This window comes from Mastacembelus armatus, chromosome 8, assembly GCF_900324485.2.
Source record: "Mastacembelus armatus chromosome 8, fMasArm1.2, whole genome shotgun sequence".
Lineage (NCBI taxonomy): Eukaryota > Metazoa > Chordata > Actinopteri > Synbranchiformes > Mastacembelidae > Mastacembelus > Mastacembelus armatus.
In genome coordinates this window covers 23,097,222-23,124,236 of record NC_046640.1, presented here as the reverse complement: position 1 = coordinate 23,124,236, position 27,015 = coordinate 23,097,222, and the positions used below count along the sequence as shown (strand labels likewise).

Below are 27,015 nucleotides of genomic sequence, written 5' to 3'. Positions count from 1 at the left end.
GTCCTGGAGCTGTATATCACTGATGTGCAGTTACTGGCCCCACCAACCTGCAGTGTCTATTTGTTGTTTATTGTTGCTGTTCTTTTCTCTCTGCTCTATCCACTCACCCCAACCGGTCGAGGCAGATGGCCGCCCAAACTGAGCCCGGTTCTGCTGGAGGTTTTTTCTTCCGTTAAAGGGAGTTTTTCCTCTCCACTGTCACCAAGTGCTGCTCATAAGGGATTTGCTGGGTTTTTAGTTTTAGTTTTTGTAAAGTGCCTTGAGATGATTTGTATTGTGATTTGGCGCTATACAAATGAATTGAATTGAATTGAATAGAACAGCGCCATGTTTCCAAAATCGGAAAAGACCAAGCCGCATTTCCAGCGCGGCAGTATATTATGTGCATTGTGTGGTTTTCATTCAACAACAACTGCAGACATTTACATAACATGAAACAACACAAAGCTGATTTTCTCTGTTTAGTACACACTGAACTGAATCATACAACACAAACCATTTTTGAAACCAGTTTGGAGCATTTGCCATTTGGAGCATTTGTCATTCCTTATTTTTTTAAACATTTTGCCATTTGACAAACTGAATAAAAGTTGAAAACTGAAACCAGTGTTCTTCTTTCAAGCAGCTTATTGCTCAGAGAACAAGCCATCAAACTCCACACACTTACAAGCGCTGTCACCAGGCCCCTTTTCCACACACATCGCCCAGAGTCATGGTGACAGCCACTCCCACTAAACAATCCCACACAAACACACACAATACCTCCCTAACACAACTCAAAGTACACAATAACTCCAAACAGAACGAAACTCTTAACACATTTGAACAGGTAACCTATCTAAACACTGATAACAACTCCCACAATGCACCTGGCCGCCAACTCCCCGGCCAGGTTGCTACAATATTCTTGGCTGTGATTGGCTGACAGAGGACACGCCCCTGGCGGCCAAAGTCACAGTAAAACGATGTGTTTTTGTTTCGAGTTCCTCCGTGTTTCTGTTGAGTCTCTAAATGAATCACAATGATCCTTTCCTGCCCAGTGACTGTAGAATGGGTGGACATAGCAAACCCGCTTCCGGGTTCGAAACCACATAGGAAGTGGCCGCTGGCTCCATCAAGCCCTGGCTCGGATTGACTTTCATTTAAAAATCAGCGCCAATTACTAAGTCACTATTAATCATTGTGGCTTTTTCGTCACTCTTAATACTCTTTCACACTCTTAATATTCCTGATTTTTATATGTCGATATTTGCTCCGTAACACAAGAAGGTAAATAACTGACCAATCAGGTGCCTCCTTTCATCCACGTCGTCATGGGAACGTTCTCTAGACGCTGCCTTATTGTCCAAATATGGTAATTTTGGCTCCACAAAACCAACATGGCGACTGAATCAGCTTCATTCTCGTGGTCCACAACGCTACTGGTGACGTCATATTGTATAGGTCCAGTCAGACATATAAAATATAAATAAAAATGTATTTTAAATGTCTATGGGTCCACTCCCATAGCATCTGAATTTAAACCCCGCCCCTCTGTGAGCGGGGCCTCACAATGTTCCTGTTGGTTGGGGTCAATGTAGTCCTGATCGAAGGTGATGGAGTCGGCTCCCAGCTTAAAGCGGTGGACTCCCAGCAGACACTGGACAGCCTGCAGACAAAGTGGATTCAAATGATGAAATTTTACTGTTACTGGAATAAACACGATAACTATCAATACTAGCTTAGTAGAAAATGATGATGCAATGTAAACTAGTCTTTTTTTCTGTGTAGCCAGACAGGGAAAAATAAGGAGAAATAATAAAACACAATAAAAGAGCGGATTAAACTTAAGTTTAAATTCATAGATCTGGATCTGGAAATAATGACATGAGAACTGCTGTCATGATCACAGATATACTGTGGTTTAACTTCTTGATTTTGGTTTGTGTTGTATGATTTTGTTTTTTATTTGTTCTTGATTTTATGTGTCTATGTTCATGTTTCATGTTGGATTAAATCTATGTCCCTAAATTATTTAAATTGCTCTATAGAAGTCTTACATGCACAGGTAGCAAAACACCTGCTGGCGTTTTGGTTTGGGCTCTTAATTTAGGCATATATTGTGTTTCTCATCTTTATCTCTGACCCACCGATATACAGGTAGAGTAGTCATCTGTATGCAACCCTACAAGCAAAACCCCAGCAGCAACCAGGTGAGAACATGTTATCTGACAGACTGACAGCTTTACTCCAAAATCACATTTTGTTCAGAAATGATTTTAATTTCCTTCTCAAACTCCAAATGCGGATGTTTCTGCACAGTTTTGATGCATTATCAAACTAAACAGCACCAATGTTTATGATGATGTGATATATGACACATTCATCAGCGCGAACAGAGTTGATCAATTAAGGACTAAACATGAAACATGTTGTCAACTGTCGCTTTGCTCAGAAAAGTGAATGAAAAGGGAGACGAGGTGTGATCTCTGTCATAGGACCTTTAGTCATGTTAAATTATTTCGGTCACAGTTCTGTATACATGTAACATCCTGGTCTGCTGAATTATAATAAGATAAACTTTATTAGTGCCCGAAGAGCAATTCAGGTTAATTATTGTCATTACATTTTTATGGTATTTTGATGACATTGTTCTTATTAGTGCATGTCATATATAATTATTGAGCTACAATTAGACTCATTCACAGTTCATTATAAACTTGTCTTGATCAGTTTCTCTGCTGAAGTAACACGTGACTTTCACTTTTAAGGGTCAATACAGGTGATTTTATCTAACCTAGTGACCTCATAATGACATCACGATGACTGCAGTGATATCAGACTGTTCATTAACTCTTCATGCACCACAGTTGAATTTTCATGTCTTTAATCTTCATCACATCATCATCACTGTAACAATATATGAACAGGAAAACAGCATCACTATGTCACCATGGCAACTGGAAGGCACTTAGGATGACAGGCACTTAGGTTGACCAATCAGGATCTAGGTGGAGCTTGGAGGATGATTGGTGTAAGGAGAGAGCTAAAGGTAAGTGAATTTCTGTGTGTATGCATGCGTGTGTGTGTGTGTTTCAGGCGAGCGGAGGTGTGAACAGTTTGTTGTATTCTTCTTCAAATGAAACTCTCTTCAGACGCTCCAGCGACAGCAGAGTGAGACCTCCCTACACACAACATATCACACAGAGAAACAAACATGTTACATGTACGTTTTTATCTCCACACTAACATGTTTACATTTAAAAAGCAGCAGCTCAGGTTGAACCTGACAAGAGGAGCATTTAAACGCGTTTAAATGTCGTCAGTATCAGCCTGAAGCCCACATAAAAACTGCCATGACCTCCTGAACCACCCTGGACCCCACCTGCTTCAAATCTTGTGTTCCTATAACACACCTGTGGTTACAGACAGGTAACTTCCTGCGGTGGAAAAGAATTCTGACTGTTAACAGGCTTAGGTACTTACCCAGGTGAAGACAGAGAAGAAAGAGAAGACGATGGTGGCTCGAGCAGCATCAGCCCCTTCGTTCAGAGGATTGTCTTCATCTTTAGAAACTTGCCACTGATTGGCCAGAAAGCAGAACCCAACAAACCAGACCACAGACCAGAGAACTGCAGAGAACACACGTTACACCTGGTTGTTAAACACGGGTTACACCTGGTTACTAAAACAGGTAGATATCACAGAAGTGTGGGAGGCAGCGTCTCACCTGACACTCCGATGTCGGCCATGACAGCCTTCTTCCGGTTCTTCACGCCACTGATCTGCGGAAAGTAAACATCGAGTGCCAAGAAAGCAGCGCTGCAGAGGAAACACACCGTGGCCATGGCGATGGCATAGTTGCAGGCGTTCTGGTTGCGGTTGAAGATGCAGTATTCCTCCACCTCGACAGGGCGGTTAACATAGCCCTCGTTCACGATGCAGCTCAGGATCACAATGGAGAAGAGCTGAGAACACAGAGCAGGCAGTTAGCACAGATACTGTTTGAAGTTGCATTGAAGCTGCATGATGGTGAATGTGGTGGTTAATTAAGACTCTGAGCCAATCGCATGCTGTGTAACAGCTGAGCCAATCACAGTGGGGTATGGGTGAAAATGATGTCTGGATGATACATAGACAATCAAGAACATGATGTTTTTAACATTGAATTAGTTCAGTGATAATAAGCTCCAGCAGATCCCTGTAAACCTAAATAGGAATAAGAAGGTATAGATAATGGACAGTGACATTTATTTTCTGGCCGAGCTCCAAATCTCATCTGTTCACACCTGTCCTCACCTTAACCCAGACAAAACCTCTATAGTTACTGAAAGAGCTAGACCATCCAGGACCATTTCAGGGAAAATACCAAATTGTCTGTCAGCTTGCAAACAGAAAAAATTGTCTTCCTGTGTCATTCAGCCTTACTCTGTAACTTCCAATCAGGGCGGCCTATAGCCTCTGTAACATCCAATCAGAGCAGAAGCAGAGGTAAACAGTGAGGGTTTGTCTGAGGAGTCTTGTGCTGTGCCTCAGGAATGTTAACACCAGTCTCATGACTGAAACACACACACCAGAACACACTGAACACAACCTCAACTAAAACACACACCAGACACACACAGATAACACGACCTGACTGCACCAGAACCCAAACACTAAACTAACCCAAAACCAGCTTAACTAAACCAGAATGTTAGCTACTCTAAACTAACAGAAACCAAATTACAACTAGAACAGGTTAAACACACATTAGATACACCAAAGTACACGCAACCAAACTGAATAAACAAAAACAAACCTACTCAACTAGTGGCTAAACCATAACCACTAGTAGCACATATTAACTAAACCACTGGTTGAGGTGTGTTTCCATCCACCTGTATTTACATTTCACAGAAAAGTATTTTATATTTATCTGAGGTCTCTGTGTGGATAAACCCAGTGTAAACTGATGAATCATGTGACTCAGAGACCACATGAAACCAACAAGTGATTTCATGTTTCCATAGGATTTCCATCTGTTACTCAGCTCCTCTTCTTTTGTGGTTGTTTAATGGCAGCGGCTGGACACTCTCTCTACCTTCATCAGTCAACTCAGACACATAGGATGAGGGGCAGAGACGACACTCCGGTCGGGTCGTTCTGCATTAGGATGGAAACCTCAATGTTACTGAGCCTGTCCTGGTGATCATCATGTTTGTCACTCTGTGGTGTTTACGATACTCCTGGTGCACACAACTCAGACAAAGCAGAAACAGAAGCCGCAGCTGTTCTCATTCACGTCCTCACTGCTGATGTGCTCAGGGTGTATCCAGAGGACTCTGCAGGAGCTAGCAAGACTTTAACTGAGCAGTGTTTTACCAGATATTTCACTGTGAATCATTTCTGTAACTGTCACCGACTCACTGCAGCCCAATAGCTTGTCTGCTGCTGGGGTCATTTCACCTGCAGTTAGAACAAATGGAACAAACAGTTTACATGAAAGAGAGCTCTTCTTTCATTGGCTGAGAAGCTTCATGACTTCACAGGTTGAGATTTAACTCTGTGAGTCAGTTCCATGCAGACGTAACTCTCACTGCACCGTTAAATCCCCTATGCAGCCATGCTCAGGAGAGGCCAACAAACCAGATAAGTTAAAACCTTGTTAGACAATTTCAAACATGTTTTCATGTACAACATGAAATATCAAATTAAAACACACAGCTCTGTAATGTCCTCAGTGACAGGTGTGACCTCTGAGGTGAGGCCAGGTACAACTCCTTAGATTAGGTGTGGGCAACCCATGTTCCTTGAGGGCCACTGCTTGCTTGTTGACTGAAACAGCACCAGAAGATGCCATCTCAGGTGAGGGGGGAGTGGGGGAAGATAAAGTGAATTGGTATCTTCCAGCTTCTGACTGGCTGAAGACACCTGATCCAGGTAATCAGCAGTGGGTAGGGCAGGGATAGTAAGAAAACAAGCAGGACAGTGGCCCTTGAGGACCATGGGTTGGACACCTCTGGTTTAGATGGACCAAAAACCAACGGTGACTTCATCATTACATCATCAAACTCACCCAGCAGAGAATCCTCACCACAGTCTGAGGCTGTCTGATGAAGGTCAATGGGTCAAAGGCTCCGCCCGCTTTCCCTGCCCCATATGCCTGAAAACCATCCATCTGAACACCAGGTATGCCCGATTCAGTCCACTTTAATCCTCCACCACCCCCCAGCTCAGTCAGAACAGTTGGTTTTAGTACAGTTTGGTCCAGTTAGACCAGTGAATCCACTTGGCGGTGGACTGGGTGCTCTTTTCTTCCTCTGTCGATAAAAACTCCTCTGTAATCTGCTCTAATCCCTCTCATCCTCCCTGAGTGGACAAGCCTTTTTTTGCCCTGAGCTCAGCCTCATAGGCTGAGAGTTACCTCCAACCATCTCACAATCAGAGGCCTCAATGTGTTTTTCCCCGCATCATGTGAGGAGTTACAGTCATCCAATCACTGAGGAGGTGGAGTTATGCCGCGAGGCTTCACTCGGGGAATAAAGCCCCATTTTGTCTCCTTTCCCTCTGTCCTTATTTCTATTTAATAACTAAAAAACTCCTTTGACTTTCTTCATTTTGTTCATCGTCATTTTTGTTTTTCTGTCCATTGATTAATCTCAGAACATAAAAGTTTAGCTTCTTACCAACCGTATTGCATATAGATTGACATAGAAGAATTAAAGTAATAATAGAGAACAGTAATGGGGCCTGACTATAAACTATTAAGAGGCATCATCTAATTTAAAAGTCAGCAGAAGAGAAATGTTTAGTGTAATTTAATAAAAATGTTACAATTTAATAAAACTAAAAATATAATATATGTAATGATAGATTTTTGTTGTAAAACAAACATCTGATTGATATCTAATACACAGATCATGAGAATCTGATTGGGAGTAAAAAAGTGAAAAATCAAAATAAAGAATAAAATGAACACAAAAAAAATCAAATTCAAGAAATTATTAAAGATTCTTCTGCTCCTGTGAAACGTTAACATTAAAGCCTTTTTTTTTAAATTTCCAAAAATTAAACCAGGAAAATCATCTTGATTTTTTTACTTTACCTGTTTTGGTTCCCTCAGTTGTGTCTGCCAGGCAGCTGCAGGTAAACAGATGTGTGTTTCCACGGAAACACATCAAATGATGTGTGTGTATGTATGTGTTCATAGGATTTACTGATGGCTGCCAAAATTAATGCGTTAACGCAAACTCATTTTAGTGGCACTAATTTTATTAAAGCAGCGCGCAGTTCCTGTTTGACCCACGGCCTAGCCCGTAGTAGGAGAAATATAAAATGCAGCCATAGGCAGTAAAGAGTGCAGCAGCAAACAGAAATGGAGAAAGAAAAGGGTCTTCTGAACGATAAATGCATTTACAAAACGATGTCTGCAGATACCTAGCAACACCTGCCACATCCACACCTTGTGAAACATTGTTTTCAGGGCATGTTGTTCAGAAAAATGAGATGCCCTGTCATCTGAAAATGTAAACAGGCTCGTCTGTTTGAACTGGCTCAGTGCAAAGAAAGAGGAATAATGGGAACTTGGGTTTTTTCTGTCCTTTTTTTCCATGTGTTTAATAGACATGAACAAGTTCTTTGAAAAACATATCTTCTGTCTTTGAAACATGTCTATGCTCTTTATGTTTAGGGTGGTTTCATTAATAATAAACATACATTTGCATAAAGCCTCCATGTTTGTCCATGTCCATGTTGATTAGAGTATTAAAAACTTGAAAAGTATTAATTTAGGGTACATTTAGAACAGATTAAAATGTGTGATTAATCACAAGTTAACTCATGACAATCATGCAATAATCATGATTCAATATTTTAATCGATTGACAGACCTGGTTTAAAGCTATTCGTATTAAAACCAAAATGTATGTCAATATATGTTGAAGTGCATAAGCCTCTGAAAGTGTAAATTAAACAAGCTTAATTTTTTCATTTCTTAATTAATTAGCAAATTTGTGATTTAAAACTTCAGTTCACTACAGTTTTGTGGCTTATGAACTGCAAAATCACGAAGAGACCTGACTCTGCATCAGTGCCATGAAGACTTAAAACCTTTATCTTACTAAATATTTTTCCATTTTATATTTATGACTATTAGCATTAGTGAAGATTAAACCAACAGCTGAAACTTAAAATGAAAAAGGAACAGCCTAATTTAATTTAAATTGTGAATAACCAAAATAAATAATATAAATGAAATAGGCTTAATTATAACATTTGTTTAAGTAATAAAATTACAATTTTTGGGGGCAAATCAACATTTGTGATCATACAGCGATTTCATATTAAAGTTTGATAAAACATCTTTTGATCGTATTGTCCTTACAGTTTTGAATTCAGAAAGTATTTTTCAAAATAAAATGAAATCAATGAAAATCAGTAACAATAGTTATAAGTGACTGTGTTAATCTGTGACTGTTGGATTGCTGTAATTTAACATTCAAAAGTCATTAAAATAATCACATTTTCTCATAAACCCACAGACACACTGTCACACAGTGGGACTTTATGCAAATGAGGCTTGAATTTAAACTGAATTTCAAAAATGTCTAATTAATGTTTATTGACTGGTTGATAAACTGCTGACATGCACGATGTCGTTATTTAACATCACATGAGTGTGTGTGTGTTATTCAGTCACATGACACTCCTCATCGAGTCGCTGCTCTTCACCATCATCATCATCAGTGGGGGGGCGGGTTCGCTGAAAAAAACCCAGCTAGACACACACACAGACAGACACACTTTGTTTGGTTAGTTTATATTAAACAGCCTCTGGGTTTGCGTTACATGATGAAACAATTGAATATTATTATTGTATATAATAATATTTGGATATGTAATTTATATACAATTTGTTACAATAAAATAAATAAATTTAAATTTTACAGCCCGGTGATGCACAAAGAAGTGTTAAATCTGCAGAATTGTGAATGGAATTTGCTGTTAGCTGCTGCCAGTCAGGTTGACTGAGTCACATTAACAATATATCCATAAGGTTATTTTTTGTGTTGTTGATGCCAAACTGAATTTTAAAAATATAAATATTTAAGTCAAAAATGCAGTGAGTCTGCAGGGAGTTCACACCTTAATACTCAGCAAAAGCTATTATTATTAAAACCAAAATGTATGTCGTCAATATATGCTGAAGTGCATAAGCCTTTGAAAGTGAAAATTAAACAAACTTTTTGAATGTTTGTCTGTTTGTTATAAACAGGGGCAGTCACTTCAGAAATCTGCCAATTTAATATCCGTCCTATGACATTATAAGAGACACTGGGTACCAGGATCTTATGGCGAATACTGACTGCTTATTTTATGATTTGGTTGATTGATTGACTGACTGATTGATACCTTCCAGAAGACAAAACAGATCAGGCTCAGGACCAGCAGTCCAGACATGATTGACAGGACAATGTATCCAATAGGAACATCTTCCTCGCCATCAGGAGGACGCCACAACACACTGATCTGAGTCTGCAGACACACGCAAATCATACAGAAAATGACAAGGATTCTGTTGGGAGTTCATGTTGATGACTGTGTGTTTTCCTCTGTACCTGTGTGTGTCCACTAGGCAGCAACCCTGGTTGGACCTTTGATGATGTGTTGATGACATCATAATAGGCGGAGGAAATAAGTTCATAGTTCAGGTAGGGAGTCTGTGGGAAGTAACACAATGACATCACCACCTCATCAACATCACCTGTGTGTGTGTACCTTTAAGTGTATGTGCGTACCTTTGTAAGTGTGTATGTCCATAGTCGGGCTGAGATTCGAACAACAGCACTGAAGCCCCGCCCCAATGCTGTGACATCACAGACAAATCTGACACACCCTGCTTCACTGTTGCTGCAGTTCTACACACACACACACACACACACACCACCATCATCATTACTGAGTACACGCTATGGTGACATACATGTTTGTACGATCAGGATTGCAGTAACTGGACTGTATTTACCACATGAACAGTTTGCCTGTGTGAATCTGTCTCCCCCTGCTGGATCAGTGCAGAAACTGCAGAAACACTGGAGGAGGCATTAACCAGCTGTAGGGACACAGGTGAGAGAAGGACAGGTTAAAGAAAGGTCGGTGAGAGACATAAGTGAGAGACAGGTCAGACGGACAGATGACAGACCTTGAAGGGGTCTATCTGTGATGCATTCAGTGTCCGACAGCTTAGTGATTCTTCAGATGCGTTGGTGAAGATGTAGAGCAGGTAGTGATGTCGCCAGGTGGAGGGGAAGTCCACCATCAGCCGGGCGTTAACACCACTTGGACCATAGTTCCTCAACTAGACACCAGCACAGTCCTAAGTATTATCAGTATCATCAATATGACCAATATTCTTAATACTAAGAGCTGCAGGACACCAGGACAGGACTCTGGACTGTGGGGGTCAATGTGACACTAATGGGACTGAGTGCCCACAGCTTATGTTGCTTCTCAGGGCGACTTTCATCCACAGTTGAATCACCCACAGTCCTGTGACCAGTTGCTTATTTCTCCATGACAACACAGGCAACATGGAATATGTAAGTGTTCGGTTCCAGTGTCACACCGTTTTTGTCAATTAATGAGCATTTGAACCTAAACCGTGATCTTTTCCTTGGCCTAAGCTGATCCAGACCCTAACTTCAGCATTGGCAAGTGATGCTCTGGGCCTGACCCGAGCTGAAACAGGCCTGCTTTAATCTGTCTCAGCATTAGTGGTGAACCCTGAGCTGCATGCTGATCTGAACATCTTACCTCGTACACATGCTCCACCAGTGGACCCACTGCCCCTAAACTCCCAGGGTTCATTGCGGGTTGCCAGTCAGGAAGGGGCAGGACAATGTCTGGAGGGGAGGAGCCTCTGAAAACACCAACAGCATCATCACGTTCAGTCTGACATTTGACACACATGGAACAATTTAACACATCATGTTGTTTTTTTACCCTCTGATTTCAAGAGTCGCTTCCGCTTTGACCTGAACCTTCACTGACACTTCGTTACTGCAGGGATTCACAGAGTTCTTACTGGCAGACAGACGGGCGGACAGACATTAGCTTTTGTTCCACTAACACCAGCTGTAATTGCAGTCACAACGCAAAGACATTTGTACCTCCTGATTCTGAGGACAAAAGTGACGTGACTCTCCACCTCCTCCAGACGACCGACACTGAACAGAAGATCTGACCTCAGCTACAGACAGATAATTAATCACAGTCAGTCAGACAGACAGACATAACTTCCCACATGGAGGATCTTTCCCCCAGTGAAAACACTGAGAATATTTCTGTAATGCTCCACTACATTAAAATGAGATGTGTGTTACTGTCTGTCGTGGTTTCATGGGGTTTCCAAGGTCACAGGTCACGATAACGGTCTGGTTGTCCTTCCTTTGGACACACACCAGTCTGTTCACACCCTGCAGGTAAACACAGTGAACTGAGATTATGTCAGTGTGTGTGTGTGCGCACGTGCGTGGGTGTCTGTGTTTTTGTGTGTGTGCTCACCCGACTGCTTTGGAAGTGTGTGTGTTCGGGAATTCGGACCACCAGCTCAGTCTCGTACGCTCCCTCACCGTCATTCTCCGCCGACAACGACAGCACCACCGACTGGTCCTCGCCAACCAGCACGCTGTCTGACACACTAACAGGTAAACCAGTAGAACCAGTAAGACCAAGGACTAAAGCAGAAATAGTTGACTTTCAGGTTCGTTGTGGTTTTATTCTTATAGTTCATTTGGCTCTAGCTCAGTTGTACTCTGATGATAATGATGGTGGTGGAGGTTTGTAATCGATTTCCATATTGATAATGTCTAATATCGTTATTAAAGGTTATCAGTTAATAATAACAATCCTGGGATTTGATGATGCTTATAAATGATGGTTCTTGTTAAAGGTTATTGTTTCACATTTTGTTAAGACAGTCCATGTTATTAATTTGTGACTTGATCCACCAGACTTCCTGAGTTTGGACTATAATTACTTTAATACACTTCCTGTATTGTCAGTGTGCATGTTCCTCTACTTTATTTGTCTTGTTTTCCTTGACTGTATTCACCTGTGTTTCATTAGTTCACCTCCTGCATTTGTGCCAGGCAGTCGGATATTTTTTTTTTGGCCATCATCTGTTGTTCAGCTGTCAAGCTCATGGTTTTTGTTACTGTTGTTAACTGTTTGGTCAGATTGACTGTTCTTCTCGGACAGTGTCCAGATGGCTTCTTTAGCTTTGTGTTCATTGGCTCTAAGTATTTCTGTGAGTGTTACCATTTGGTGTTAAAGGTTTGAGATGATGATGCTAGTTCTTAATAAAGCTTATAGATGGTGCAGTGTATGGGTTGTTGACTCACGCTTCAGCACTCAGCTTCAGGTCAGGAACACAGATGTTGTCGTCCCCACAGTCCAAAACGATCCTGGTCTAAGATACACCCAGTTTGTTTGGTGAAACTGAATATCACTTTTATCTTACTGACAAAAACCTCATGAGCACCAGTTTGGGTTTTACACCTTCAAATGTCCGTTTTAGGGTCAGGACTTGGATTTACCTTCCAATTTCAAATCAGGTTTAGGTATTATTTGCTATTTTTTGATATTCCAATGTTCTGCAGCAGAACCCAATTAGTTTACACTTGTTGAAGTTTGTATCTTTATAAAGATGCATTTCTAGTCATGTATCCCAGACTCACCTGAGCAGCAGCGTGTGTCTGTCCATGCAGCAAAGCATGCTGGGTAGTGTTGAAGAGGCTGATGTTGGTGGTGATGAAGATTGGACTCAACTTATCCCGAATCTCCTCTTCAGACTGCACACAGACACATGCAGGTGTGACTCTATTCACCTGTATTTCTCTCTTTTTTTTTTTTTGGTACTCACCCTCAAGTAGGCAGTTTGATTGACACAGGCCATGCCCACCTCCCTCTGAACCCTCAGGATCATAGTATCCTGAGCCTGATTGGTCGACAGCAGCAGGGTCCGTCTTGCCATCGGCTGCTTCATCTTGTCTAAGTGTAGCTCCAGCTTCAGTGCTGCCTCAGCCAATCAAAAGGCAGTCAGAACAATTAGGTCACTATTGATAAATCTATGTAGACCAAGGGTGGCCAACCCGGGTCCTCGAGTGCCACTGCCCCACTTGTTTTTCTGCCCTACCCACTGCTGATTACCTGAATCAGGAGTATCAGAAGCTGGACGATACCAATTCAAGTGTTTTCACTCCCTCTTCATCTAAGATGGCATCTTCCAGCTTCTGATTGGCTGAACACACCTGATCCAGGTAAGGTGTGTAGGGCAGGGATATTAGAAACAAGTGGGTCAGCCTTCAAGGAACATAGGTTGGGTCCCCCTGGTGTAGACAACCACAAACACAAACTGTCTCAGATTTACCTGTCTCCTGTGGAATTCTGTGACCAGACACATAAACACACATCTGGATATGGAAGCTAAGGAGAGAGAGATCAGTTAAATTTACAGTCTGTTGTGTGATCATATAAGATGTCACAGTATGGATGTTTATCAATATGCAGATGAAATCAAATCAACATCAACTTCCTTTTTTAGTGCAGTATATTTACTGTCTGCCATTTTAATGCAATTGCATAAAATTCTATTCACTATAAACTGCAAGGAAAATCTCCACAATGGTATTTGAAAGAATCTAAAAATTACCTTTGAACATCTGTTGGTGATGCCAGTAAATGACAAGTTTAGTAAAATGCCTTTAAGACAGGAAACCCTCTTCAGAACTACAGAGACTAACGTTGTTACGCTGTAACTAACGCTGTTAATTTTGTCAAAAATCTTAACATTTCCATTTAAATTGTTTATTATGTGTTTTTAGCGAGTAGCCAACCAGTATGTTTTTGTCATGCAGTCTTTCCTTCTTAATGAATTAGTTAATTGTGTGTTCATTAGTTCCTTACCAGGACACAGGTGTGTTTTCCTGATGACACAGTTTGATATCTGGATTCAGGAAGTCCGGCAGCAGACAGAGAGAAACTCTGGACCGAATCACTGCTTGGGACCTGAACACACAAATGTCTTTCAATTAACTGAACGCAAATGATACATAGCTGGAAGTGGTGACAAGAAATTAATGTTTTCAGGGGTCACCACTCAAAAAACAGGTGAGTTTGAGGACTTTCAGCGTGAGGTCATACCTGTAGACAAATGCTCGGTCGGCAGCCCATGCTCCAACCAGCAGGTCTACAAAGGCAGACAAAGGAGGTTACTAATCATTAATTATTCATCTTCAATAATATAGTATGCTTCAGTAATATAGCATACCTGGATATCCATTGTCGTCAATGTCTGCTCCGCCCCTCAGAGTAAAGCCAAATGCCATTCGGCTGCTGGGCAAGGGGCTGTCAATCACCTGGGAGGGTGTAACTGACAGACCATTACTGTTCCCCAGGTAGATAAACACCTGGCCCTGCTCTCTGTCACCTGACCAAGGGGCACCAACAGCCACATCTGTAGAGAGCCAATCAGAGGATGCTGAGCTATTGCACAGGTTTTGTTTTTGTTAGGTGGTGGTGTTAGCTGCTGCCATTAGCTTGTTAACAACTAGCATGAAAAGCTAAAGTCAGAAGATTGCCGGCCATCTTGCATTACAACAACAGCTAGATGATAACTGATTACCTTGGTAACTGTCCATGTCCAGGTCACCCAGCACAGTGAGGGCGGAGCCAAACCGCCCATACAGGGAAAAGCCAATCAGTGATTGGTCAGGCTGGGATGAGAAGGAGGTGTGCTTTCTCTGCAGGTACACAACCACCTGGAATAATAATAGTGGTCGAATAAAATGTACTCTCAGTAATTAGGAGGGCAAATTACTGTGAACTTCGCATGAAACAAAATAAGCAGAGTAACTGCCTGTTTTATCATAACTACTGATTCTGACCAGCTATTTTTGTAGTACCCTGTGTTATTTAAGACCGCCATATTGAACAGTGATGTGACTGAACCAACTCACAGAGCTGCTCAGACATCAGGTTTGTAGGAAGATCCCAGTTTAGGTAAACAGTGTCTGAAAACATTAAGTCAACAAGGAATGTAAGAACTTTACTGATGTTTTCAGACCTGTCCTCTCTCCTGTAGCTGCTCCATCACTCTGTCCATGTAGAGAGGAGCTCCGATCAGCACATCATCTAAACTACAGACAGAAAACCAAGGTTTCATACACAAACAGTTATGTGATTATTAAAGATTCAGGGCCAGTGAGTGAAAGGGTTCTAACCCGTCACTGTTGATGTCAACCACAGCCAGACTGTGGCCAAAGTATGACGCCACCTACAGGAGAAAGAGATACCACCGGGTCCGGGTTCAGACAGTTCACATCACTTTCTTATCAGGTAGATTTACATTTGTGATGACATTACGCTCACACCTGAGCTCCCAGGAAGGTGTGGTAAAGTCTTAGGGTTCCCACACTCCTGCCATCATAGATCTTCACCTGTTAACACAAAGAGTGAAACTAGTGTCCAGTAGAACCTTGAGGAATACAACCGTGTACCAGAGAGCACTGGAGAACCCAGTGGAGCACAGCTGAGCACACATCAGAATAAACTGTAGTCTTAACTCTCTAAAGCAGCAAGTTAAAGATGCCTCTCTCCTCTTCCTCCAGCTATTCAATCAAAACATGAAAACTCAAATCTCAAAATTCGGGATGCTGAAATCAGAAAATTATAAAATCACAATGAAAAGTAAAGATTTTGTAGTGGAGTAAAATAGAGTCTAGTAGAATACAGTCAGAGCACATTTTCTCAGAGTTCGGTACAATGCAAAGAATTAGTCTGGACTCTTATGGGGTGAGATCGATTTCTGATGGACGCAGAATATATCAATCAGAGAAATGAAGGATGTGGCGTTTGTAGTAGAGACACTAGTGAATGACTGTTGTGATTTTTGTGAGAGGTCAGGATGACCTCTCACAAAATGACCATGAGAACATGGTGTTATCACCTGTTCTGTTCATATTTTTGAACAGAGTAAACAACAAAAGCCAGTTGTAGAAAGATTCGCGGACTTGGGACTGACACTGAGAAACGTTACGAACGAGTCAGTGTGTGCAAGGCTTGTTTGAATCTGATTGGACGACTGGAGAGTAAAGCCCGCCCCACTGCAGATAAATGGCTGCGATTGGCCCGGCTCATTTGAGGCCGGAGGAAGAGCCTCTCCATGGCAGGGGGTCCAGACCCACATTCTTTCGCTAAGAAAGGACTGGGTCTGGCTGACCAGGCTAAGAGTTCAGTAGAGTTAAAATAAAGTCTTACTGTTCCTGCTGTGTTTCTGTCATTTGGAACACCAACCACATAATCTGAAACACAATCATTATTGATCCATTAATAGATAAGTGATCAGTTGTATTGATGTCACTGGTTCCCCTTTGTCAGTAATATGTAATCACAGAAATCAATCAGGTTGTATTAGTTATATTCATTAATCAGTTTGCTTGTATTGTATTTTCTTAACCTGGTGTAGAGTCTCCAGTCAGCAGACCACTGGCCACAGAATAACCTGACAGACACACAACACTCCAGTCATTTTCTGTCAGAAGAGAACCATGTTGTTCTTTTGTCGAATTGTGATACATGTTAAACATTACTGATGTGTTTGTTTGAAAAGGTCTTTAAAATGAACAAGGTTAATGTTGTAATGTGTTAAGGACAGACAGTTAGCTGAGGTTTGGCTTTGGTCAGATAAATCCACAGAATCATGAAGTTATAAACAGCGTTCCCACTGAATCCTGGGAAACGTAGCAGCTGATAGACCTGGGAGTTTCACTATTTAGGAGTCCTATTTTAAAAATTCAACCTTTCTCAGTACTACTCACCACAGTAAAGGTCATAATCTCCTCTCTCATCTGATTGGCTGATTCCTCCCACATACTGGATAGGATCTTTGCTCCGCCCACTGTCAATGATGTCACTCACATCCACTGTGAACACCTGACCTGAAATCAACCCAGTTTTGTCAGCTGTGATGTTTCTTGAAGGCCACTACCCAGCTTGTTTCCAAAAATCTAACTATCCGAAACTGGAAGATACCATCTCAGATAAGGGTGGAGTGGAGGAAGATCAAGTGAATTAGTATCTTCCACCTTCTGATTGAATGAACACACCTACTCCAGGTAATCAACAGAAGGTTGGGCAGAGATAATTGGAAAACAAGCAGAACAGTGGCCCCCGAGGGAGGGCTGGAGCCAATCCCAGCATGCAGTGGGTGAGAGGCGGGTCCCCACTGGACAGGCCAGCAGCCAATCACCTACGGACAATTTGGAGAAAACCCACACAGACTCAGGGACAACATGCAGACTCCACACAGAAAGGCACCGGGTCCACCTGGGTTCAGACCCTAATCCTGACCTGCATGTGTTTGGACTGTGGGAGGAGAAAACCCACACAGACACAGGGACAACATGCAGACTCCACACAGAAAGGCCCCGGGTCCACCTGGGTTCAGACCCTAATCCTGACCTGCATGTGTTTGGACTGTGGGAGGAGAAAACCCACACAGACACAGGGACAACATGCAGACTCCACACAGAAAGGCCCCGGGTCCACCTGGGTTCAGACCCTAATCCTGACCTGCATGTGTTTGGACTGTGGGAGGAGAAAACCCACACAGACACAGGGACAACATGCAGACTCCACACAGAAAGGCCCCGGGTCCACCTGGGTTCAGACCCTAATCCTGACCTGCATGTGTTTGGACTGTGGCAGGAGAAAACCCACACAGACACAGGGACAACATGCAGACTCCACACAGAAAGGCCCCGGGTCCACCTAGGTTCAGACCCTAATCCTGACCTGCATGTGTTTGGACTGTGGGAGGAGAAAACCCACTCAGACACAGGGACAACATGCAGACTCCACACAGAAAGGCCCCGGGTCCACCTGGGTTCAGACCCTAATCCTAACCTGCATGTGTTTGGACTGTGGGAGGAGAAAACCCACACAGACACAGGGACAACATGCAGACTCCACACAGAAAGGCCCCGGGTCCACCTGGGTTCAGACCCTAATCCTGACCTGCATGTGTTTGGACTGTGGGAGGAGAAAACCCACACAGACACAGGGACAACATGCAGACTCCACACAGAAAGGCCCCGGGTCCACCTGGGTTCAGACCCTAATCCTGACCTGCATGTGTTTGGACTGTGGGAGGAGAAAACCCACTCAGACACAGGGACAACATGCAGACTCCACACAGAAAGGCCCCGGGTCCACCTGGGTTCAGACCCTAATCCTGACCTGCATGTGTTTGGACTGTGGGAGGAGAAAACCCACTCAGACACAGGGACAACATGCAGACTCCACACAGAAAGGCCCCGGGTCCACCTGGGTTCAGACCCTAATCCTGACCTGCATGTGTTTGGACTGTGGGAGGAGAAAACCCACACAGACACAGGGACAACATGCAGACTCCACACAGAAAGGCCCCGGGTCCACCTGGGTTCAGACCCTAATCCTGACCTGCATGTGTTTGGACTGTGGGAGGAGAAAACCCACTCAGACACAGGGACAACATGCAGACTCCACACAGAAAGGCCCCGGGTCCACCTGGGTTCAGACCCTAATCCTGACCTGCATGTGTTTGGACTGTGGGAGGAGAAAACCCACACAGACACAGGGACAACATGCAGACTCCACACAGAAAGGCCCCGGGTCCACCTGGGTTCAGACCCTAATCCTGACCTGCATGTGTTTGGACTGTGGGAGGAGAAAACCCACACAGACACAGGGACAACATGCAGACTCCACACAGAAAGGCCCCGGGTCCACCGGGGTTCAGACCCTAATCCTGACCTGCATGTGTTTGGACTGTGGGAGGAGAAAACCCACACAGACACAGGGACAACATGCAGACTCCACACAGAAAGGCCCCGGGTCCACCTGGGTTCAGACCCTAATCCTGACCTGCATGTGTTTGGACTGTGGGAGGAGAAAACCCACACAGACACAGGGACAACATGCAGACTCCACACAGAAAGGCCCCGGGTCCACCTGGGTTCAGACCCTAATCCTGACCTGCATGTGTTTGGACTGTGGGAGGAGAAAACCCACACAGACACAGGGACAACATGCAGACTCCACACAGAAAGGCCCCGGGTCCACCGGGGTTCAGACCCTAATCCTGACCTGCATGTGTTTGGACTGTGGGAGGAGAAAACCCACACAGACACAGGGACAACATGCAGACTCCACACAGAAAGGCCCCGGGTCCACCTGGGTTCAGACCCTAATCCTGACCTGCATGTGTTTGGACTGTGGGAGGAGAAAACCCACTCAGACACAGGGACAACATGCAGACTCCACACAGAAAGGCCCCGGGTCCACCTGGGTTCAGACCCTAATCCTGACCTGCATGTGTTTGGACTGTGGGAGGAGAAAACCCACACAGACACAGGGACAACATGCAGACTCCACACAGAAAGGCCCCGGGTCCACCGGGGTTCCGACCGACCCACAACCTGGTGCTGGGAGGAGGCAGTGCCACACCACTGCCCCACTGTGTCATCCCAGGTTAGGATTAACTATGGAAATCAGAGGCTCAGTGATTGATGAATGTGAGGAATGGAGGTGGAACAAGCTAATGTGGAGTCACAGCAGAGTAAAAACTGAAGGGGCGCTGACATTTATGAAGTTGTACACAAATACCAAATGAAAAGATGAGTCTTGTTTTCTCCAGGTCCTCTGGTTTCCTCCCACAGTCCAAAAACATGTATGTCAGGTTGATTGGTGACTCTAAATTGCCCATAGGAGTGAGTGTGAGTGTGTGAGGTTGTTTGTCTCTATGTCACTGTGATGGACTGGGGACCTGTCCAGGGTGGACCCCTGCCTTTCACCCAAAGAGAGCTGGGATAGGCTCCAGCTGATCCCTGGGACCCTGGTTAGGAATAAGGGGGTACAGATGATGAGTTTTGTCCCAGGAAGATCCCAACACTAAAAGTCACACACAAGAAGACAAAAGTGAAAACTACAACCAGGCCTGTCCTTCTGAGCTAAGTCCAACAATATGTTAAAGCTGAAGCAACAAATCCCTTTCAGCAGAGAGCAGCTGAAGTGAATCCTCAATGAAGAGTAGCAAAACATCTCTGAACAGACTGGTCTTATCCAGGTCCAAGAGGATTCTTTTAGAAGTCCCTTCCATTACAATTGAAATAGTCAGACATTTCTGCTCTTTAAATTCATTCAGAATTTGGCTGAAACTAATGCGGCTGTATTAAATAGACTAGAAGGATTTGCACAGTGTTATGCAAATCCTTACTTAGTTTTGTTGAAGCGGCCTGTGTTGTTAATCAGATGTAGTTCCTGTCAGTAACCAGCAGCTGTCTCCCCTTACCCTGGAAAAAAAAGCTTCCTGGAGCTCCCAGCACCAGCCGACCCCCCTGCAACAGACAGGAAGAGTCAGGAGTGAGGCCCAGGAGCCGGGACTGTCGATCCTGCTACCTAAGGGTGACTGCTCACCACGCCCTCACCTTGGTGATGTCAACGCTGAAGCCCACCTCACAGTAACGCTGGTCATTTCCTAAACAACAACAGATGGAGATGAGACTTGGAGGCAGAATAATAATAATTTTCATCTTGTAGTTTTAAGTCTGTTTTCATGCCCTGCCACACACCGATTGTACAGAGACACCTGTAAGGTGAACAAACACAAGCTTTTATTTTTTCATCTGATTCTGTTTTGTCTTCGGTTCATTTATTTTAGCTTTTTACATCCTATGTCTTCTGATATACTGCCTAGTGTTTCCTAAGTAATTTCACCCTTCGGTTTGTTTGTTGGGTGTGAAGTTGTCAGTAAAACCCTGGTGTGACCAAACAACCAGATCAAGTCCACCAGAAAACATGGTTCTCAGCTGAGCTCAGATCGGGATCTATGATTCAGATTTAGGATTTTAGCTTGATAAGATGTATAGAAATGTAAACTGAACATCAGAGAAGACGGCCATCATACTGTTTTTCATGAGTTTGTAGTCGTCCTCCATCATAATTCCTCTACAGGGGGAGAAGAAGGTGGAGCTTCCTGTTGTCTGGTCCAATAGGAGGCAGTTCCCCACAGGTGTTTTTCCTGACTCCGCCCCTCCCCTCTGAACATTCCAATGGAATAGCGGAGCGCAGGCCTGACAGGTGAACACATTCGCTCACTGTTATTACCCTCATCTGACCACTGTCTGCACAATTTGTTCTTTTTTAAGGCTCTCATGCGTTTTCGGGCTGGTTTAATGACCTGTTTTACATCTACAAATACACAATTCTGTTCTGTTTTACACCCATTTTCTCTAAAGCTGAGGCACTTTAGAACAAAGGAATAAATTGAGATGGTGACTCATGAAGCCGTAAATTAACAATTTTCACCCAGTGTCAAGGAAACTCACTACATTTTAGAAAGTAGAAAACAAAGTAGAAAACAAATGTGTAGTCACATTCCTTGAAATAATTACAGAAAAGAAGTGAATCTGGAAATCACATATTAATATGATTTCATCCTAAATAGCAAAAAACACATTACACTTTAATTACAGGCTTCATTACTTGTACATTGCTCCATTATTTATTATTATTTATATAAATTACTGCAGTAGGGCCTGGGCATATACTCCCTCTACCAAACTACAAATGATTTATACAGAAAATATTTTTTTAGATGTAGAATCATTTTTCCACTAATAAATATTTTTTTATGTTTCAGCAACAATCTGCCTTTTGTCTTTATCGATCATTTCAGCGTTTTTAGATTTTGTGAAACCAGGAACAGTCATCAGTCTCACCTGCATTTTCAACAGAAATAAAGCAAACTGGATTTGGATTTCCCCAGACACATCCTCAAATTATTCATTGTCAGCTCTTGGTTTCTTATCCACTGTAAATATTTTTGATAAAATAAATATATTTTCTTGTAGTGGTGTTACAGTTGCGTTTTTCTTTATACATTTTTTGTGATTTAATTGATTTAAAGTCTGTGTGTTCTCACCAGTAAGTGTGTGTTGCTGACCGATCGAACTGAAGCTCCGAACCACTGCCGACTCTTAAAGGTGTGAAACAACAGCCCAGAGCTGCTGAAGTCCTCATCACCTGGGATAGGTGGGACACTCAGTCAGAAAGTTCCCATCAAGAAACGTTCTGCTGCTTTTGCTTTAATTGGAGCATATGACAGAAATGTACCTTTCATGTCAAAATCGATGATGTCACATGGCCCCCCTCCAGGTGACCAGGGGCAGAGGAACACACCCCCTCCCTGGATTATTCGTGATTGACTGGTGTTCGCATTAGGGGCTCCAATGACAACAAAGGATCTGCAGAAAACAACAGATAAAAATCAGTGTTTCTACCATCAGTTTCTCTCTTAAAACTCCTCATGGCCCTAGAACCACTTAAAGGATCAAAGAAATCTACTTCTGCATGCAAAGACCACAGGACAGTTTTGGACCCCTGAATTCAGAATTGAATCTTAATAAAACCCTAGAATTTTTTTTTTCTGCAGAACCAAAACCACTTCTCAGAGAACTTGCTCCAAAATGTCTTTCTCAGGACCAAATAACCTAAGACCCAGAGCTTCTTAAGGGACTTTAACATGGCACAAAACCCTTCTTTTCAAAGATCTTTTTTCCCAAGAACCAATAAACTACTTGCTCAAATGGCTTTAAAAACTAGAGAAACCTTTTATGTACCCCAGAACTACTACTACAACTATGAGCCCAGAATTTGAAAAGAAGGACTTTTTCTAGTACACCAGCAACTTTAAGGACTTCAGTCTTCTGGGGTATGGGAGAACTACCCCAGATGTGGGGTCCTTCAGAACCTGCACCATAACGGACCTTTTTAAGAATAAAAACCAGGTTAACATGTTACTTCAGGTGTTAGTCTTAAACTAACTAAGCCTAAACAATAGTTGAAAAGTTGTGAAAAGAGGATTAGTCATAATTACTCATTAGATCGGGCCAAAATGTTAGTTAAGCTATTATGATTTTAGTTAATATAATATACGTATATATATAATATATGTAGGGATGTTTATGTAGGATAAATTTGTCAACTAATGTGCTATTAGTTTTGTTGTTGACAGGGATAATTAAGGAATCAGCAGATCAAATGTTTAGTTCTAATTAAAGTAATTTAGGTATTAATATTTTGTTCATTCAAATGTTAGAGGTACTTAAAATGGTAATTAAAGTTGTTTAAGTTGTGTTTAAAATGGTAAAGTGATAATTGTGGTAATTAAATGGTTCTTACTTGTTGTTGATGGTGTGAAAGTCGAGCGAGAATCCGAACAGACTTCCAGTCTGTCCACTGAACATCACAGCTTCATCCAACAGGTTCAAACACACACACACACTCAGACACAGCAGCGCACACACATATCTGAGAGCACACATCACACCTGTCTGTTGACCTGTGGAAACTGAAGTGGTTGTTGAGTTTTCTCTGACACTTCAATGCTCTGACACCGACAGATGACTGACAGATGCTTTTCCACTGTTTCCTGTTGATAGGAGTTAAAAATAAAAGCCTGTGTTTATCTTTTTCTGCAGAGTTTTATTTTGTACGTTTTGTTCTTCTGTATGTGGTGAGTTCAGAAACACACATTTAACTGTTGTTTTTACAATGAATCATGTGTAAGATTTTCTATTGTGTTTATTTCAACTTTGTACTGTTAGTTTGAACAGAAAGTAAAACACAGAAACGTGCTGTCAGTTCCATCCTTAGGATCTGATCTGGTTCTGCTTTAATGGGTGATCATCAGTTACTAGATTCCTGTGAGCTGTGTTAATGCCTGTCTGTAAACCACATTTGTTCTGGGATTTCAAAGTTGAAATCTGACACTGACACTAATAAATGACAGAGCTGCTTTTTTCAAAGGCAATTTTTCCCCTCTTTGAGTCATATTATTAATAGAAATGAAAAATGTTTCCATCTCCAAATTATTTTTATAATTTTGTAATTTTCTTGATCGAATGCATCAAATGCGCTTTGTGTTGTCTCTCGAGAAAGTTTTACTAAACCCTTGAAAAAAGCTGATTTGTATGAAACAGGTTGAAATGATCGCACTGTGCTGACTGTTTCTCTTGTTTTAGGAAAAATCACACTTTATGGTTCAGTGATGATTCAACCTTTACTGATCATAGTTCCTATTCCTTTTGTTTCTAAAGCATAACCATGTCTGTGTGGAAAGTTGAGTTGATCTGGACCTTAAATATGTCAAACTGAAGCTTTTTTGGTTTTTTACTTATGAAGCGTTCCAGACCACAAGTGTGCAGGAAACGCATACAGGATGCGTAAAGCCCCATTTTCCCCTGATGTAAGAAGCTGCATAAGGCTGATAACTTGTGCCGATGATGCTGGTGCTTGAGTCATTTCATGGTTAATATGCAGAACAGCTGCTAGTAACAGTCCAGCTCTCAGGTCTGATGTGTCTCAAACTGTACAGAATCTGTAAAAAGGGTTTGTTATTTATTTCTGGCCATCATAATTTACATAGAGCAGCCCCATGAATTGACCAGAGCATCGCTGGGTCAGGTCTGGTCATGGACCTTTGTTGAATCTCTCCCTTGTTTCACATCATTTAAAAAACAGAATATAAGTTAAATTAATAAAATCCACTTTGTTAGATCAACAGCTTCATAGAGAACAAATATTTTTCATTGTAAAATACTAGTTTGGAATATAATACTGAATACATGTTCAGTGCGACTCACTGAAGTAACATAATAAATAATTGTGTGCACTGTAAAACTGGTCCTTACAGATTAAAACCAACTGTTTGGACCAACTGTGGCTGCAATAAAGATGAGATTCACCTGAAACTCACCTTCTTAACAGCAGGTGTCACATCCACTGCTCAGCCCCAATTGAAGTGCAGCTGAGGTCACCAATCATATTCAGCGCTGCTCTCCACAGGCGGAGCCATAACCAGTTACCGCTCAGCGAGCTTCCCCACCATCAGACTGCTGCCATGGCAATGCACTGACCGAACACCAGTGCAACCTGCAGAGGGACACAGGTGGGACAGGTGTCCAGGCTGATCCACAGCTATGGTTTTACAGGTTGCCTGCAGACCTCAGATCGAGACCTGTTCTTCCAGTTGCCAGCAGCATCCAGACAGCTGATAGGCTGGCAGACAGAGAGAGGGCAGCGCCTAAAAAATCCAGCAGGAAATAATTTAAACACCACAGGTCCAGACTTCACTCATGATGAGATGCAGTTAACGAGGGACGAGCATTGTTACAACAAGCAGCAACCAGTCAGCACATCTCACCGGCCAATCACAGCAGCTTGTTTCATGATGTAATCGCCACGACAGTGTGACATCATACAGTGCTATGATGTCATAGTGTGTGTGTATTTTTAGAGCTGAAACAATCCATTCACAGTGTCAATCTGCATATCAGTTTCAATAACAACCATGCAAAATCACAAATCAAATAAATTAAGCAAATTAACCTTTACTGCCATAAACGTTGCTTCTTCCTCTGTTACAAGTTTCAGTAGAATGAAGGCAAACATGAAGTCAGCCAGCTGAGTCTGTGTGCGTCTGATCAACAGCTTTGCAAATGTGTTGGGAAAAATCTCAGCCAGAAAAAATAAAAACACAAAATGTCTTCACAGACATGATCAATCATCGGCCATATACATAAAGAAAGCTCCTAACTCAGCATCAAAACCTTTAGACAGGAGCCTCTAGACAGATTTAGAACAGATCCTAGAGCCACTCTTTCCTCAGTGAGGAGTCGGGGCTGAGCCCGTTGTCATGTGACATCCTTTTGAAGACTGATTAAAACAGACCTGCACACTCAAACAAAAGTGCAAGATATATCACAAGAGAAAACAGGGCAGTTTTGTATATTTGACCCGAATCACACGGTTTGATCTGTTTCAAAATTGCTGGAGAAAAAAGGTCTGCACTGTTCCAACATGAACGTTGATGCTGTGGTTCCTCTTTCTATTCACATAAACCTCTTCACGTTCTGACGGTGCAGTAATCCATCAGATCCATCACCACCAGGAGAGTCCATAGCTGCCTCTTTGTGAGCCTGTAAGCTGTGAATGTTCAGTGGAAATAAACCGACAGGTCTGAGGTTCAGAGTGCTGCACTAATTGTTTCACTCTGCTGATAAAAACAGACAAGTCGTCGCTGCTGCATCGTTGCATTTTCCCAGGTACCAAATATCTGAGTGATGACTGGTTGTGGCCTGTTGGTGCTGGGCAGGAGATGCAAACCTGAGAAGATTAACGCACATTTCTTCTCCCTCTGCTTAAGAAACTCCCCATGGCTCATAAAAAACTTTTGTCTTTACACTAGTATCTGCTCATTTTTTTATTGATCCAGTGAACCAGCAGTCAACAGGTACAAACTGTAAAAGCTGTAATGTAGTCCACTTTACCCAGAATGCACTGCAGCGTGTATATATTGAGGTGTTACACCTCCACCTGCTCCACTCGGCTCCGTGTATTTGCCGGAGACACTGTTGAGGTTAAACAAACGGAACAGACAGAAATTAGTGTCACTGAAGCTCAGGGGCTTGAGACGAGGAGAGCAGATAAGGAGGAGACCTCCTGCTTTGTCTGCTCCTCTTACCTGCTCACCTGTTCACCTTCCTGCTCCCTGCCCGGTGTTTCAGTTTAATAATTATCTTTTCTCACAAACGTCTTGATCTTTACCTGCAGTAAAACTAGAAAAATCCCGTGAGAGTCAAAAGTATCAGCATCGACGTCGATCACCGGTTTAATGCTGCAGCACTGAAGGTGGAGCTGGGGGGTTTGGTCCGGACTGGTCCAAGCCTCCTTTCCGCTGACCGCCCGCCCGCGTCCTGCACTCTGATTGGTCGTCCTCTGTAGCAGCCTCCTCACCGGCAGCACGCGCTACTCCGGTCTGTCAGTTCCCGATGTGGACCCGCAGTGACACAAGCACCCGCACAGACCTGGACCAGGACCACGGTAGACCCGTGACGACCCCTCTCCCTCTGCATACGGGTTGTTAAGCGGTTCCCTCCTCTTGCCGCTTCCTGC

At 42.8% G+C, this 27,015-nt stretch overlaps 2 protein-coding genes and 1 long non-coding RNA gene across 4 annotated transcripts; all 3 read right to left on the bottom strand.

Moving 5' to 3' along the window:
- Positions 1 to 308: 308 nt before the first annotated feature.
- syngr1a (synaptogyrin 1a) lies at positions 309 to 7,445 on the bottom strand. 2 transcript variants are annotated; one of them, XM_026325704.1, is made up of 4 exons: positions 6,038 to 7,445; positions 3,710 to 3,947; positions 3,466 to 3,611; positions 309 to 1,648 (listed from the first exon to the last, which is right to left on the bottom strand). In XM_026325704.1, exons 1-4 carry the CDS (start codon positions 6,137 to 6,139, stop codon positions 1,490 to 1,492), a joined length of 645 nt encoding a protein of 214 aa, XP_026181489.1. In that variant the 5' UTR covers positions 6,140 to 7,445; the 3' UTR covers positions 309 to 1,489. The 2 variants fall into 2 exon arrangements, with proteins under 2 accessions (XP_026181489.1, XP_026181488.1); XM_026325703.1 differs by lacking the exon at positions 309 to 1,648 and adding an exon at positions 2,850 to 3,164 and having other exon boundaries at positions 6,038 to 7,433.
- Positions 7,446 to 7,834: 389 nt separating this feature from the next.
- Positions 7,835 to 23,384, bottom strand: itga2b (integrin, alpha 2b). Its single transcript, XM_026324256.2, has 31 exons — positions 23,242 to 23,384; positions 22,174 to 22,304; positions 21,983 to 22,083; positions 20,966 to 21,131; positions 20,487 to 20,536; positions 20,351 to 20,396; positions 16,839 to 16,958; positions 16,478 to 16,522; positions 16,279 to 16,322; positions 15,393 to 15,458; positions 15,243 to 15,295; positions 15,086 to 15,158; positions 14,645 to 14,780; positions 14,291 to 14,476; positions 14,164 to 14,209; positions 13,927 to 14,028; positions 13,391 to 13,446; positions 12,884 to 13,035; positions 12,699 to 12,812; positions 12,363 to 12,430; positions 11,524 to 11,659; positions 11,343 to 11,435; positions 11,130 to 11,209; positions 10,963 to 11,043; positions 10,774 to 10,879; positions 10,163 to 10,318; positions 9,986 to 10,072; positions 9,759 to 9,878; positions 9,579 to 9,680; positions 9,373 to 9,495; positions 7,835 to 8,737 (listed from the first exon to the last, which is right to left on the bottom strand). Exons 1-31 carry the CDS (start codon positions 23,382 to 23,384, stop codon positions 8,648 to 8,650), a joined length of 3,072 nt encoding a protein of 1,023 aa, XP_026180041.1. The 3' UTR covers positions 7,835 to 8,647.
- A 1,497-nt stretch (positions 23,385 to 24,881) lies between these two features.
- On the bottom strand, positions 24,882 to 26,952 carry LOC113140461 (uncharacterized). Its single transcript, XR_003296647.2, has 3 exons — positions 26,668 to 26,952; positions 26,391 to 26,471; positions 24,882 to 25,144 (listed from the first exon to the last, which is right to left on the bottom strand). It is a non-coding gene; the product is annotated as an uncharacterized LOC113140461 (long non-coding RNA).
- Between the last annotated feature and the right edge of the window lie 63 nt (positions 26,953 to 27,015).